This window comes from Natator depressus, chromosome 1 (assembly GCF_965152275.1).
Source record: "Natator depressus isolate rNatDep1 chromosome 1, rNatDep2.hap1, whole genome shotgun sequence".
Taxonomy (NCBI): domain Eukaryota; kingdom Metazoa; phylum Chordata; order Testudines; family Cheloniidae; genus Natator; species Natator depressus.
This window is the reverse complement of record NC_134234.1, coordinates 226,551,992-226,567,063: the sequence shown is the minus strand read 5'-3', so window position 1 is coordinate 226,567,063 and position 15,072 is coordinate 226,551,992. Positions and strand designations below refer to the sequence as shown.

Below are 15,072 nucleotides of genomic sequence, written 5' to 3'. Positions count from 1 at the left end.
CCCAGCAGCATTGGCAGGAGGCCAGCGTGCTCAGTGCCCCCACACCCTGCTGGTCCAGTGACCCCGGCTGCAGCAGGCTCCTGGCACTAGGACTGCAGCAGCAGGGGAGCAGGATGGGCTGCAGCCAAGGTAGGGGACCAGCGCGTGAGGGGGCTAGGGCCATAGGGGGGGCAGGGAGAGGGGCAGGTGACTGGGACCGCAGGGAGATGGGAGTAGCTGGTGCATGTGGGACAGATTCGGGGCCGGGGGAGGGGGACTGGTGGCAGTCTCTGGATGGGGGAACTAGATACCGGGGCAAAGTTCCTGGATGGAGGGGTTGAGTGCTGGGAGGCAGTCCTTGGGAGGGCAGTTGCTGGGGGGCAGTCCCTGGGTGGGGGACTGGATCCTGGATGGGGCAGTCCCGAGGTGGGCTGTTCTGCCATGGACAAGGTACCCTGTCTCTGCAGGGCAGGCATGTGTGCCAGTCCAGTGCTGGGGGGTCTGGATGCTGGGGGGACAATCCCAGGGGGGTTGGGTGATACGGGGCATTCCCTGGCTAGGGGGTCATTCTGAGGAAGGGCTGGGAGACAGTTTCTGGCTGGGGGGGTTGGAGGGGCTGAGTGCCTGGGGGCAGTCTCTGGCTGGGGAGATGGCACACCACACTGTGCAGGGCTCCCATCTTTGCAGGCAGATTCCGCAGCCACGCTCTCCGGGCGCTCAGCCCAGCCGCACCACCAGCAGCAGTGCGGAAGTGAGGGTGGCAATACAGGATGCCATGCCACCCTGGCAGCAAATTAATTAATTTTAAATACTTTTGGTAGACATTTGCCAGTGTTGAAATGAAAGGTACTATATCGATTTGAATCACGTTGCTGTCATATAACAAATACTGAACCTTTTTTTTTTTGGTAGATGTACAGGTAATATACATATTGTGTGGACACAGCTCACGTAACACACAGAGAGCTGCATATGTGCCCACAGTGGTAAATAGTCCACTGGTCTGGACACTTTACTAAAGGCCCTAAGATGTGTTCTTCATGGGTTAGCAGTATCACAACATAAAATGTGGTCCCTTTCTCAGCTATTACTGTACCACCGGCTCACTTTTAGAGTGTTGCTTAGTAATATCAGAGGTAAATGACCCAACCAGAATTCTTTCTCACCTCCTTATCTTTATCCCACTTCAGTCATAGCGCTTAAAATGCTTTACATTTCTTTAATCTTATTTTTGACAGTATACTCATGCACTTCTACAGAAAACTCTGATTCAGTTGACATCTCATTCATCTAAATCAGATCAGACCTACTGTAGTTTGTATTATAGAGAATTAATCAGAATATAAGTCTCATTAGCTTACATCAAAACCATCCAAAGACCCTAACGATGAATACAATTTTGAAATAATTTCCCCAAGATGTTCTCACCTCCTCTTATTCAGCAGTTTTCTAAGCATAAGATATAGTTTAAACCTGTATAGCTACTGGGCTTGTAAATGTTTGCCTTTGTGGTTGAGGGTTTTATTTATGAGGTGCCATTTGAGACAAAAGTCATCCCAGGCCCATATTTTACTAGTTCAGTAAATTTTCCATACTCTAATGATCAAGCTGAACACTTCACTAGTTACTTTTGCATATGTTTCAGTGATCAAGCTGTATAACATAATGATCAGACTTGATAATGTGATTGAATGAGTTGCATACCTCATTAATTTAGCTAAATACTTTACAAGTCAAAATTATTACATATTTGGAAGAGGTGAATAGTTTAATGACCAGCCTCCCCTTGCAACTTGTGCTCCAGCCCAGATATGAGTGTGGGCCCACAACGGGATGAAATTGCAAAGGAATAGAATTTTCATTTGAACTCAAATTGAAAACATCAGATTTGATGGGATCTAGAAGCTGACCTGATACTATGGATCTGGTTCATATTTCTTTTAAACAAAATTCTCCCATCTGGCGAGATTTGGAATTTTACTGATGGTTTTATCTCATCTATCCCACACACAGCACATTCAAGAGCCAGGAGAGTATTGATTCACTGAGAAAAAAATGCTGTTCAAACAGAAGCAATTTAAGGTTCAATCTTGTGAAATACCAAGCACCTCCAGCAAGATATTGAGCATCTTATTTCCTGCTGAAGTAAGTGGCTTAGCAACTTCCAGGAGTTACTCAGCATCTTGAAAGATTCAGCACTAAAGAAGTTTCTGATGCAGAGTCTTCTTATGGGCCTGATCCTGTGAGGTGCTGAGCTTTTTCCACATGACTTAAGGAGGGTGCACCTTGGCGGCTCAAGATATACCAGAAACAACACTAGGTATCAAAAATAGTTATCTAATGTTAAAGCTTGCTAAAGGATGATTATTGCTGCATACGAATACACTCATAAAACAAATACATTCTTGGGTCTGGACTAACGGAGTTGTGAATAAGGTATTTTAATTCTATGCATACATGAACACAAATGTATCAAATCTGAGAACCAAATAGTCTCTCATGTTAGTTAGGATATCATTATGATGAAAATGTAAATATTTAAAAATCTTATTTTTTTAAAGAACTGTAGTTAAAACTACTTTTACTCTACCCGTACTTAACTAGGCTTTTCCTGCTATTACGAACAGAGTAACAGACACAGTACTATAAATGTAAATGCTAAATTTACAGACAGTAAAATGTATTTCAAGCCATCCTATTAAACTATGGACACAGTTGCACTTACAATAAACCCTAGAGTGAATCTAAATATTCCTATTGATAAATGACATATACATATTACAAACATTTTGAAGCTGTTTGCGGGTTCTCCTTTGTTTGAAAATTGCAGTCCTTTTCTTCCTCTTAAGAAAGAACCTAATCCTCCTATTCTTTAATGCCGAACAGACTTTTTGATTTGGAATATAAACAGACACGAAGTAGAAATCTCATTGGTTTTTCAGTTGCTACATTATGACATAATATTTAATTACCATATAGTTCTGTGTGGATTTGTTTTGCACAACATTCTATTATTGCTATGGTAATAAAATAAAAGGCTTTTTATATGGTTTTCCATTGGATGACAATTTTTTTTCATTCTATTGTCCTGCAAGCATATATTTTGCCAATGAAACAGTCGCTGCTTTTTAAGGCATAAGATGCAAGTTATTCTATTTTTTTCAAGGACTACTATATTAACTGATACAAATAGTTTTTGATTCTCTTGGCCAAATTTAGAAGTGAACTGCAAGGGGGCATAATTTAGCCTCCCTTGCACTCAGTTAGATTTATTTACACCCATTTATCATTGTGTAAGGGAGTCTATGGTAGGACATGCAAAGCAACTGGAAGAAGGTGTAGGAATGTGTAAATTAAATAGAATGGAAACCTCTGTACACCGTCTTACCTGCTCTTACTTCCTACATCTGGGTGGGGGGCAGGGAGGTTCCAAATTGTTAAGTGGGTGTGAGTGTAAATCTAAGGTCCTCATCCTACGTCTGTGTAGAGTCCCATCAACTTCAGTGGGAGTCCATGTGGGTGTAAGTATCAGATAACACAACTGGGCCACAATTAAATGTAAGTGAATCTTAAGTAAGTCTAGAGTGAGGCTATGTTTGTGTAACACACTCTTTGAGGGTGTCGGAAGAAGTAGTAAATTTCACCAATTGAGACTTCCTCTGTACTTAATCAAACTCACCTCTGAATTTGGCCCTCTGTGGTGTATACATACCACTCCCATTTTAATACATTTGTTCAGAGCAGAACATTGGATTAATCACTGAAAAAATGAATTAATTAAATAAGCCTGTTCAAGATCCAAAATCAGTCATCTTTCTGTAGTTCCCTATCCTTACTAGTTACCCTATTCTAGCAAAGCCCTCTGTTCCCATGGAATAATTTGCAGAATCAGTGCCATAATTTGCTAATTCTAATGAATGTTCTTTCTTATGAGAGACCCTATTCACTTGTCCTTACTCATTGCTTACTCAACAGAAATTCCCAACATCCCATTGACTGCAAGAGATATTCAAAGGGAGAAGCTGCACCTGACGATTTATTTAGAATTAGCATGCTTATTGAATTCATTCATTTTAAGGCATTTGAGTTCATTTTTAAAAGAAACAGCTTACAGCTTGGTAGCTAGACTTACCTCTAAGAGGAGATTAACATTTTTCAGGAAAAATTTCCAGTCTACTGTATGATTTTCATAAATCCTTAGCTTCTTGAGTAGGTGCCTGAATTGCCTGTCCGATAGTTTAAAGCAGAAATGGTCAAGTACCTGGCGGAATTCCAGTGCTTTAACTGTCCCAGTGCCTTCTTTGTCAAACAGAGAAAATGCCTGAGAAAGCAAAAAGGAATGTTACTTTAAAAACACTGACTCTTTCAGAAGTGATTTCTCTTTAGCATGGCCATTACTGGGTGGCTACATTGTATAGATAAAGGCATATGTGACATGTATTCCTCTTTTAGCTACAGGTATTTTAGATTTGAAGAAATGAAAGAAGCTTACTGAAGCCCACTGGAAATGAAAAGTTTATCGTCTTGAAATCCAACAAGTTTAAAAATCAACCAAATTTATCCTATATTTTTGTGTATTAAGTAAATAATTGTTTCTCCAATCAATAGAATCTTCCAAAAAATAAGCATTCAGTGAGAACAGATAGACATTTTATATTTGATTGCTTGGATGCCCAAATATACAGCCCAGGTACAGGTTAATATGAATTCCTTTAAGCCAAACAAGAAAGGATACAAACAAAAATGTTTGAGACATCCACCCCCTGTAGAGTGCCCCCATAGAGAAAATTTGAGTTGACTATGCATACTAGTTTGTTTTCTTTCTCCCGGCAGATGGAAACTTTTGACTAGATAAGCTAATGTTGCTTTTTTCCCATTCTCCCCCCTCCAAAGCACTCTGTGGGAAAGATCTCCATTCTCAGTATCTCTTGGAGATGCAGAGGTCAACCTGTGAGCAAATAACCGCTCATCTTGGTTCCCACATTCTTGCTCTTCCAGGTATTAGGGTTACCATCTGTCAAGGTTTTCCTAAGTTCATTCCTTTTTTGAAGATAACTGTCCTGGGAAATCTGGAAGGGTGCTCAGTACACACTGCCATCTGTCCAGTTTTATGGGCACAGGATCTTCTCGGATGTTCCAGTTTTTTGTACTTCAGAGGGGGCAACCACATGAGTTCCCAAAGATTCTTTCCACAGGAAATGCATTAGACTGAATTCTGCTTCTGGAGTGGACACTGAAGAGAGTGCAAAGAACCAGAAGAGGTATCGAATTCTGTAAGCAACTGGTGCAGTGAGAGTGAATACTGGAGTGCAGGGGAGCCACTGTGTGGGGCAGGGTATGCCCACTGTGACTCCACCCAACTAATAACCACTTAACCAACTTTATCTCTGCCCCCGTGTTTTGTTTTACAATAAAAATATGCAGTTGAATATATAAACAGTGATTTTACATATGTAAATATTTTGTACAAATTTGACAAGAATATAGTCCGAGTCAAAGTTCTATAGGTTCTTTCAGGATGTGATGTTTTGGTTTAGTAAAATAATTTTATGAATAGAATTTCATAAAATGACTTTACAAGATGGTATTTTTAACTGTACTGACTGTATTGTGTAGCAAATAACAGGTTTTTTAATAAAATCATGCTGTAATATATTTTAATGTTAGAATACACTGGAAACAGATCCCTTGAATAGGAAATGGGATTCTATGAATTCCTAGCAACTTATTTTGATCTTTGCCTATACTTATGAGAAATTTTAGGGGCAAAAATAAAGTTGGGTTGGGCAGAGTGAGCCAGGTAAGCCAAAAGTGATTGGGGAATGATTACATGGCAATGAGGACTCCGCTGACACCCTTCTGTATTCATTTTCAGACTTTTCAATGGTTGTGTTTTGTTGGCGATGTAGAGTTTTTGTGAAAACAGTATGATATTTTTGGAAAGTTAGCTAAACTCTGCTGAACCACACTTTTGACCTCCCCTCTTTCTAATGAAGGTTTTCCTTTTGAGGCCAGGTGGATTAGTATCTCTTATTACACATGCAGCAGCAACCCTGACTTTGAAAGTGACTGCGCTAAAAGCAGAAGCAAAGGAAGACTATTCTATTCTTCCACCAGACCAGGGGGATGAGGTGGACAAGGCTTTCTTCCGGCAACTAACAGAAGTTACTAGATCGCAGGCCCTGGTTCTCATGGGAGACGTCAATCACCCTGATATCTTCTGGGAGAGCAATACAGCGGTGCACAGACAATCCAAGATGTTTTTGGAAAGTATAGGGGACAATTTCCTGAAGGAACCAACTAGGGGCAGAACTCTTCTTGACCTGCTGCTTACAAACCGGGAAGAATTAGTAGGGGAAGCAAAAGTGGATGGGAACCCTGGAGGCAGTGACCATGAGATGGTCGAGTTCAGGATCCTGACACAAGGAAGAAAGGAGAGCCGCAGAATATGGACCCTGGACTTCAGAAAAACAGACTTTGACTCCCTTAGGGAATTGATGGGCAGGATCCCCTGGGAGAATAACATGAGGGGGAAAGGAGTCCAGGAGAGCTGGCTGTATTTTAAAAAATCTTATTGAGGTTACGGGAACAAACCATCCCGATGTGTAGAAAGAATAGTAAATATGGCAGGCGACCAGCTTGGCTTAACAGTGAAATCCTTGCTGATCTTAAACACAAAAAAGAAGCTTACAAGAAGTGGAAGATTGGACAAATGACCAGGGAGGAGTATAAAAATATTGCTCAGGCATGCAGGAGTGAAATTAGGAAGGCCAAATCACACCTGGAGTTGCAGCTAGCAAGAGATGTTAAGAGTAACAAGAAGGGTTTCTTCAGGTATGTTAGCAACAAGAAGAAAGTCAAGGAAAGTATGGGCCCCTTACTGAATGAGGGAGGCAACCTAGTGACAGAGGATGTGGAAAAAGCTAATGTACTCAATGCTGTTTTTGCCTCTGTCTTCACGAACAAGGTCAGCTCCCAGACTACTGCACTGGGCAGCACAGCATGGGGAGGAGGTGACCAGCCCTCTGTGGAGAAAGAAGTGGCTCGGGACTATTTAGAAAAGCTGGATGAGCACAAGTCCGTGGGGGCCGGATGCGCTGCATCCGAGAGAGCTAGAGGAGTTGGCGGATGTGATTGCAGAGCCATTGGCCATTATCTTTGAAAACTCATGGCGGTCCTGGACGACTGGAAAAAGGCTAATGTAGTGCCCCTCTTTAAAAAAGGGAAGAATGAGGATCCGGGGAATTACAAGCCAGTCAGCTTCACCTCAGTCCCTGGAAAAATCATGGAGCAGGTCCTCAAGGAATCCATTCTGAAGCACTTAGAGGAGAGGAAAGTGATCAGGAACAGTCAGCATGGATTCACAAAGGGCAAGTCATGCTTGACTAATCTAATTGCCTTCAATGACGAGATAACTGGCTCTGTGGATGAGGGGAAAGCAGTGGACGTGTTATTCCTTGACTTTAGCTAAGCTTTTGATACGGTCTCCCACAGTATTCTTGCCAGAAAGTTAAAGAAGTATGGGCGGGATGAATGGACTATACGGTGGATAGAGAGCTGGGTAGATCATCGAGCTCAACAGGTAGTGATCAATGGCTCCATTTCTAGATGGCAGCTGGTATCAAGTGGAGTGCCCCAAGGGTCAGTCTTGGGGCCAGTTTTGTTCAATATCTTCATTAATGATCTGGAGGATGGCGTGGACTGCACCCTTAGCAAGTCTGCAGATGACACTAAACTGGGAGGAGTGGTAGATACGCTGGAGGGTAGGGATAGGATACAGAGGGACCTAGACAAATTAGAAGATTGGGCCAAAAGAAATCTGATGAGGTTCAACAAGGACAACTACAGAGTCCTGCACTTAGGACTGAAGAATCCCAGGCACCGCTACAGACTAGGGACCGAATGGCTAGGCAGCAGTTCTGCAGAAAAGGACCTAAGGGCTACAGTGGACGAGAAGCTGGATATGAGTCAATCGTGTGCCCTTGTTGCCAAGAAGGCTTAACGGCATTTTGGGTTGTATAAGTAGGGGCATTGCCAGCAGAACAAGGGACGTGATCGTTCCCCTCTATTCGACATTGGTGAGGCCTCATCTGGAATACTGTGTCCAGTTTTGGGCCCCACACTACAAGAAGAATGTGGAAAAATTGGAAAGCGTCCAGTGGAGGGCAACAAAAATGATTAGGGGACTGGAACACATGACATACGAGGAGAGGCTGAGGGAACAGGGATTGTTTAGTCTGCAGAAGAGAAGAATGAGGAGGGATTTGATAGCTGCTTTCAACTACCTGAACGGGGGTTCCAAAGAGGATGGATCTAGACTGTTCTCAGTGGTAGCAAATGACAGAACAAGGAGTAATGGTCTCAAGTTGCAGTGGGGGAGGTTTAGGTTGGATATTAGGGAAAACTTTTTCACTAGGAGGGTGGTGAAGCACTGGAATGTGTTACCTAGGGAGGTGGTGGAATCTCCTTCCTTAGAGGTTTTTAAGGTCAGGCTTGACAAAGCCCTGGCTGGGATGATTTAGTTGGGGATTGGTCCTGCTTTGAGCAGGTGGTTGGACTAGATGACCTCCTGAGGTCCCTTCCAACCCTGATATTCTATGATTTCTCACAGCATATCAGTGTCCATTAGCCCTGTGGTTGTGGGTTGGGATAGGCAAGTTTCCTTCAAAATCTGTCTGATTGTTCTTGCCTATACTTAAGACTGATTCTAGCATGATCCCATTGGACACTAAGAACTTTGAGAGAGAATCCATTTGGCTGCAGGTTTTTGGTAGATTCAGGCATAATTATAATAATTATACAATAACGTATGCACTTTTCATTCACAGAATCTCAAAATGCTATATAATGGTGGGTAGTGATTATTAATGGGGAAATTGAAGCACAGTCGGTTTAAGTGATTTGTCCAAAGCCTCACAGAGAGTCAAGAGCAGAGCTGTCAACAGAACTCCTCTGGATTCTTAGTCAAGTGTTCAACCCTGCCTCCCTGGGATGACCTGCATAACTCAAGTGTAGCATGGCCCATCTCAACTCTGGTAAAACCAAAATGCTCCACCACAGCATCGTGTATTCCCTATGTGTAATAACTCACAATTTGGGGAAACCATGCACTATGCACTCTCCTCCCAGTTATTTGGAAGAGTTTTGCTCCAAAGATGTCTAACACACAATTTACATGCACCTAATTAATTTGGTGGGGGCTCTAAGATCCTGTTTTCCCCTTTTACTCACCAACTTCTATTCTCACAGGGCCATACGCTGCAATGACTTGTCACTGCTGTGTCATGTAACCACCACAGGTTGAGGCTACAAAGTGCTTTCTCTGGTGGGGGCCATGCTACTTTTATACTAATCCCTGCTCTTGCTGGCCTGGCATTGGGGAACCCTATTTAGCAGAAGAAATGCTTCTAGACAGCTAGGCTAGCCCCCAGCCAGGCATAAAGAAATGAAATGAAATGTTATGTCCACATGTAACCTACCTTGTATAACAAATCATAAGAAGATGTAACTATTTCTTTTATCTTAATTAGGGTCTTTTCTAAGCTGAGCATTGCAAAGCTTGCAGGTGGTGCAGCATGCTTTTGTCTCTGCTGGTATTTAGATGCTCTGCCATCATCAATCGCTCTCAGGAAATCAAAATATGAGAGCTTGCTGTCATGAATACTGATTCCTAAGCTAAGAGAAAAAGCAGAATAGTATATCAACATTTTGTAAAAATGTATATCTGCTACTACAATTGCTACTAAATAGTAATTATTATTTGTCTTGTGGTAGTGCCTAGGAGACCCAGGTATGGGTCAGGACCCCATTGTGGTAGGTGCTATATGAACCCAGACCAAAAAAGGTAGTCCCTGCCCCAATTTTGCACTTTGCATAGTGCCTTTCATTCCAGGATCTAAAAGAGCTGTTAAAGTATAACATGAATCTCACAACATCCCAGGAAGTTTTGCTATTACAGACAAGGAAACTGAGGCAAAAAGAGATTACTGGACTGACTTTTAAAAGCGCTGAGTCCCTGAAGTTCCTATGGGCTTCCGTGAGAGTTGTGGCTGCTCAGCATCTCTGAAAATCAAAGCCTAAGGTATGTCTACACTGCGGTGGGAGGGAGCCTCCCAGTCTAGGTACACAGATTTGTGCTAGCTCAGCTCAAGCTGGGGCGCTAAAGAGAGCACTGTGGGCACTGAGCCTCTAGCAAAGATTCGGGATAGCCACCCAAACTCGGACAAAGGGGGTCAGGTGGGCTTGAGAGCCTGAACCACTTCCCAAGCCGCAAAGTCCACATTGCTGCTTTTAGTATGCTAGCTTGCTGCCAGCTGCTGTGTAGACATATCCTAAGTGACTTCCCCAAAATCACAGTGTGCCAGCTGCAGATAGAACCCAGAGTTCTGACTCCAGGTCTCCTGCTATAAACAGTGGATAAACTGCCTTCTATTCATCACATGGTAGGAAACGAAATCAATTTCCATACAAAGCTTTTCTTGAGTTTATAATTGAAGGGCTCGACTGTCCCCTGCATTTGAGCTCCACTGGGCACAGGGTGGCAGGCTATCAGGGAACAATTGTACAGCTCCTGATCCTGCACCAGCCTGGCTTTGGTATCCATGAGAGCAACATAATGGCTGCTCTAACCTAAGCCACGAGCATAAGGTGTCTGGGGGATGTGGAGGACTGGTGTAATGAAGTTCCCCTTCACTATGCCTCTGATACATGCCTTTCCTCCCTTGGCACATCCACTGAGTTGAAGGGTGATATGTCTGACCCAGCAGATGCCATCTCCAACCAGTGAAGAGTTCCCCTCCACAAGGGGAATTTGCTGCTAAGCTTTCATTGTCAGGTTACACTGGAGAGTCTGGCCTGAAGTCTCTCAAATCTCCTCTCAGACCTTTTAAATATCTGCTTGCCAAGTGTAATATCTGGTAGATCACAGAGACTATGGAGTTTTGTACTTCATCATATAAGAAATTCAGTGAGCTGCACATCTAAATGTAGATAGCTCCAGGTATAAACAGTGAATACATTTTTGCATCAAATATCAGCCTGGGGAAAAAGGAGTTCTAACATATGATTTTGAGGTTTTTTTGCAGAGGACTTTGTTACAAAACCAAATTCATTTTTACTCAAGGATGTTTCACCACATAAGATGAGAATTAAGTCATGATTTACATATGGAGAGAAACTACAAAAATAAGGGTTGTTAGTACAGGAAGTAGAAGAGTCGGGGGGGGAGGACTGAAATTAATTATTAAATATTATTTGTTTATTTATTCCACTGCCCCATCAGACAAGAACATTTAACTAAATGATGTCAAGTAGATTTAAAACAATCAGAGAAAAGACTTCAGACTTGTGTGGTCAACCTGTGGAATTCATTACCACAGTAAACCATAGCATCAAAGGGCAGATTCTGCTCACAGCTACCCCAGTGGAAATTCAGTGCAGTCAGCTTATGGAATTACCATCAAAAGTCAGTCAGAGAGACTCTGATCATTTAACCTGGTGCAATCCATTGGCTCCATTGGAATTATTCCAGATTTACACTGGGGTAATTGAGATCAGGATCTGGCTCAGAGACTGTACATGGAGTTTTAATAGGCCAAGATAATTTTATGACCAGTAATCACATTTGTAGACACTGAATGCATGCTTTGATAGAGGTAAGCAAATCTCATACCACAGGGGCCAGGGAGGACTTTTTCTGTCCTGCATTCAGCATTGCACACTTGGCTAAGGATATGATGCTAAAATGTGCTCTGAAGCATCAAGAACTTGCCAGTGCCAGAGTGGATTGCCCTATGGTCTGACCCAGCATGGCAAATCTTATATTCCTTATGTGAAAGTGAATTACTGTAATGTACTTTTGTCATCTTTTTTCACAGTAAATCACTGAGGACCACTGCCTATGCCACCAATCACCAGAATATCCACTTACTAGAATGTCTAATTAATGAGGAGAGCCAGTTAAACAAAAAGGAAGCTTTATGAAAAGAGACTGGAACAGAAATTAACCATAGACCCAATATCCGTTACTAAGAAAAATACATTCAAGAGTCCTGATTTTGTGTCTTGCAGCTGCACAGCACTCCCACAGATTACCAATGTCAAGCTGGCTCCAATACTGGAGACACCGTGGAAAAGGAAATAATCAACACCATTTCAGCAGAGAAATAAATTGCCAAGTTGGTATTAAAATTTTAGTAATAAAACCAAATGCAAATGCTAATCTACTCTGTATTATTTAGAACAGTCTATTTTGGATCTAGAAAGGAATAATCTGCACAAAATTACAATGAATGGAGGTGTTTATCATCAAGAGGTCTTTGAAGAAGAAACAAGCAGAAGATTCTTATTAAGGTTTCCATTCATAAAAAGTTGATCACTCAACAAAAGGTGAACTGAGAAAAGATTTTGTAATTTCTTTTTAAAGAGTCTGGTCTAACAGTGTTATGAGAACATAACGCAGTGCCACATAGGGATGTCACTTCTGGGGCTTGTGAAGTGCAGAAAGCTATGGATATTTTCTACTAGATTAGGTCCTTTGTGTTCTATAGACCTTATAAAAGAGATTCTATTTCTTGATATTACTTGATGATATTAAGACACAACACAGAATGTATGCCTTTGCATAGCAGTAGCATTTGAAAATTAATACTTTTTAGCCTGATACGATTCAATTACTGCTTTTGCAGGGGTTCCCCCCCACCCCGCATTCTTTTTTGTTTAATTAAATAAAACTAATAATTTAAATACAAATTTTAAAATACACTAAAAAAAACCGACCTATTTTCAGATCTGCTTAATTTCCTCAAATAATCAGCTTGATTTCAAAAGCATTTAAGTTGTTACAACACTAATGTTATGAGGAAGACAGAATAAATTAATCTGTTTTTAATTTTATCTAAAAAGCAATTTCCATCTTACTTATCCTCAGAACCAACCCTGATCAAGCATAGCGCTTCAGCACATGGGCACCTTTAAGCATGTGTGTAATTGCATGGGTTTTAATAAGACTACTTATTTTCTCAAAGTGAAGCGCATATTTAAGTCCTTTATTGGCTTGGGACAAAAGAGAGACCTATGATACAATCATAAAAACCTGTTTAGAAGATTGTTGAACTGTTCATCATCAAGATAATAGTTGAATTCTTGCAGCATCCTACATAGGTCATCTACTGTTATATAGCCATCTTTATTTTTATCCAGTTTATAAAAGGCCTTGTTGAAGTCTTGGAAGTAGTCCCTCAATTTATCCCTGAAAGAGAGCAGATGTTTGTTTTAGTTCTCCTGTTAAATATTAGAAAAAGATAAATACAAATATACAAAAATAAAAGGCAGAGCAAGAATCTCGGTTTACTTGCATTTGTTAACTTGGTATCATTTGTCCAAAGAGTGAAACAAAAATTATTAGGATGTCTAATTTTCCAAAACCACTTTTAAATTTTCTCAAGCAATTGCAGAGATAAGCCACCCAGATATGTGTGTACAAATGACATTTGGATTTGTAAATCAATTAGTTAGAAGGTTTAACTACCTGCTTTTGACCATTCAAAATTAAAGATACAAAATCTAGATCCCTCTTTGAAAACTTGGCCCTAAAGAAGATATACAATGTTTAATATAGCTGTTATGACAATTGACTTCCAACAAATTACCCTCTGCAATATTGGGCTGATAAAACTTTAACAAGAACAGAAAGTCTTGCTGTTTAATTGAAATTATTATATCAGAGCAAAAACTATACTATTTGAGGGCCAGATCCAAAACTGACTGAAGTCAATGGAAAAACTCCCAGTGATTTCAATGGGCTTTGGATGAATCCATTAGAGCTGCTATCAGGTATTTAAAACATCATCTGTTTCTTCACAGATTAATTAATTCAGACCCAAGACTCTTTTCTCCAACCCCCATTTATTTTGTCATTTTTATCCCAGAGAAGTTGGGGATCTTTTGAATACCTTTTGGAGACCCAGGCATCACCCCTTGCTTTTCCTTTACTCTTAGTTTAACACCAACCTGTCCATACTTTACTGCTGCCTCCACAACCTATCACTGCAACTCAGTTGGCTGGAGGAGTCACTAAAGATTAATGCAAGGTTTAAAATAAATGAGAATTATGACCAGATGTAGATTATGAAACACGGATCAGGCATGTAGGGTCAGAAAGTGATGGGCTCTTACACAGATGCATGGAACGAGAGCACAAGGAGCCTTTCCCCCCTTGCTTGACACTTCTTAAGGGCCAGCCACAACTGCAGGCTGGATAAAGGAGGTGGGGGCATGGTCTATTTCTCCATACTGGTCTTCAAAGCAAGACAGGTGCATCAGGGAATCCTTTAGGCTGTTGCCACCTGCTAATATGGCCTACACACCCTCAAAAGCACCAGGGTGCTCAGTGAGGAATCCCTCCCCAGGAGACAGTGCGGCTCCACACTGCCCACAAGGAAAGGCTGTGCTTTAAAGGCACCATGAGGCCCTTAATCTATCACAATACCATTATTTTGGAATCCTTCACAGGGGTATGTTACATTCCGACCCATGCTGCTAAATGATAGCTCTTCATCACCACTATTATCTTCCACTTAAACCTTCAAAATGAAAGTAAAGGAAGATGTAAAATCAAAACCGCTTTTGAGATTCATATTTTTAGAAAATTGAGGCATTCATCATTTCTTGGACCGAGTAATGGTTTCCAAGCAGTAATTATTCCACTTGCAGCAGTAAATATGTGCACTGAGTAAATGAGGATTTAAACTATGGATTCAGCTATGCTGCCAAAAAATAATCTTGTCTTGCAAATGTTTTGTATTTCTCTTGAAGAGCTGGAGAGCTGCTGCTCAATGTCTGTTTCTAATTTGGGGTATTTGTTCCTGTGAGTTAAAAGAAAACCAAAAAAAATTATATATCCAGCCTTATATTTTGAATGTTAAGATGCTCAGAGTCACAGTTTTACTGTGTCTAATCACAGGGCATAAAACTGCTACAAAGAATTTAGGGTGAAATTCACAACACTTGAGGAAAGCCAGAGTAAATGGGCTGTGTAAACTAGCCTGAGCCAGACTTGGACAGATGGAAGGAATGCATTTCCCAACTCCCAGA

At 41.3% G+C, this 15,072-nt stretch overlaps 1 protein-coding gene across 1 annotated transcript in view; it reads right to left on the bottom strand.

Annotated features, from left to right (window-relative positions):
* The window catches only part of EFCAB6 (EF-hand calcium binding domain 6), a 153,739-nt gene that overhangs the window by 26,791 nt on the left and 111,876 nt on the right, over positions 1-15,072 (bottom strand). The window contains exons 23-25 of the mRNA XM_074936748.1: positions 13,073-13,228; positions 9,459-9,654; positions 4,112-4,300 (exon numbers count right to left, since the gene is read on the bottom strand). Coding sequence (XP_074792849.1) covers positions 4,112-4,300; positions 9,459-9,654; positions 13,073-13,228 — 541 coding nt within the window. The remainder of the gene's footprint in view (positions 1-4,111; positions 4,301-9,458; positions 9,655-13,072; positions 13,229-15,072) is intronic.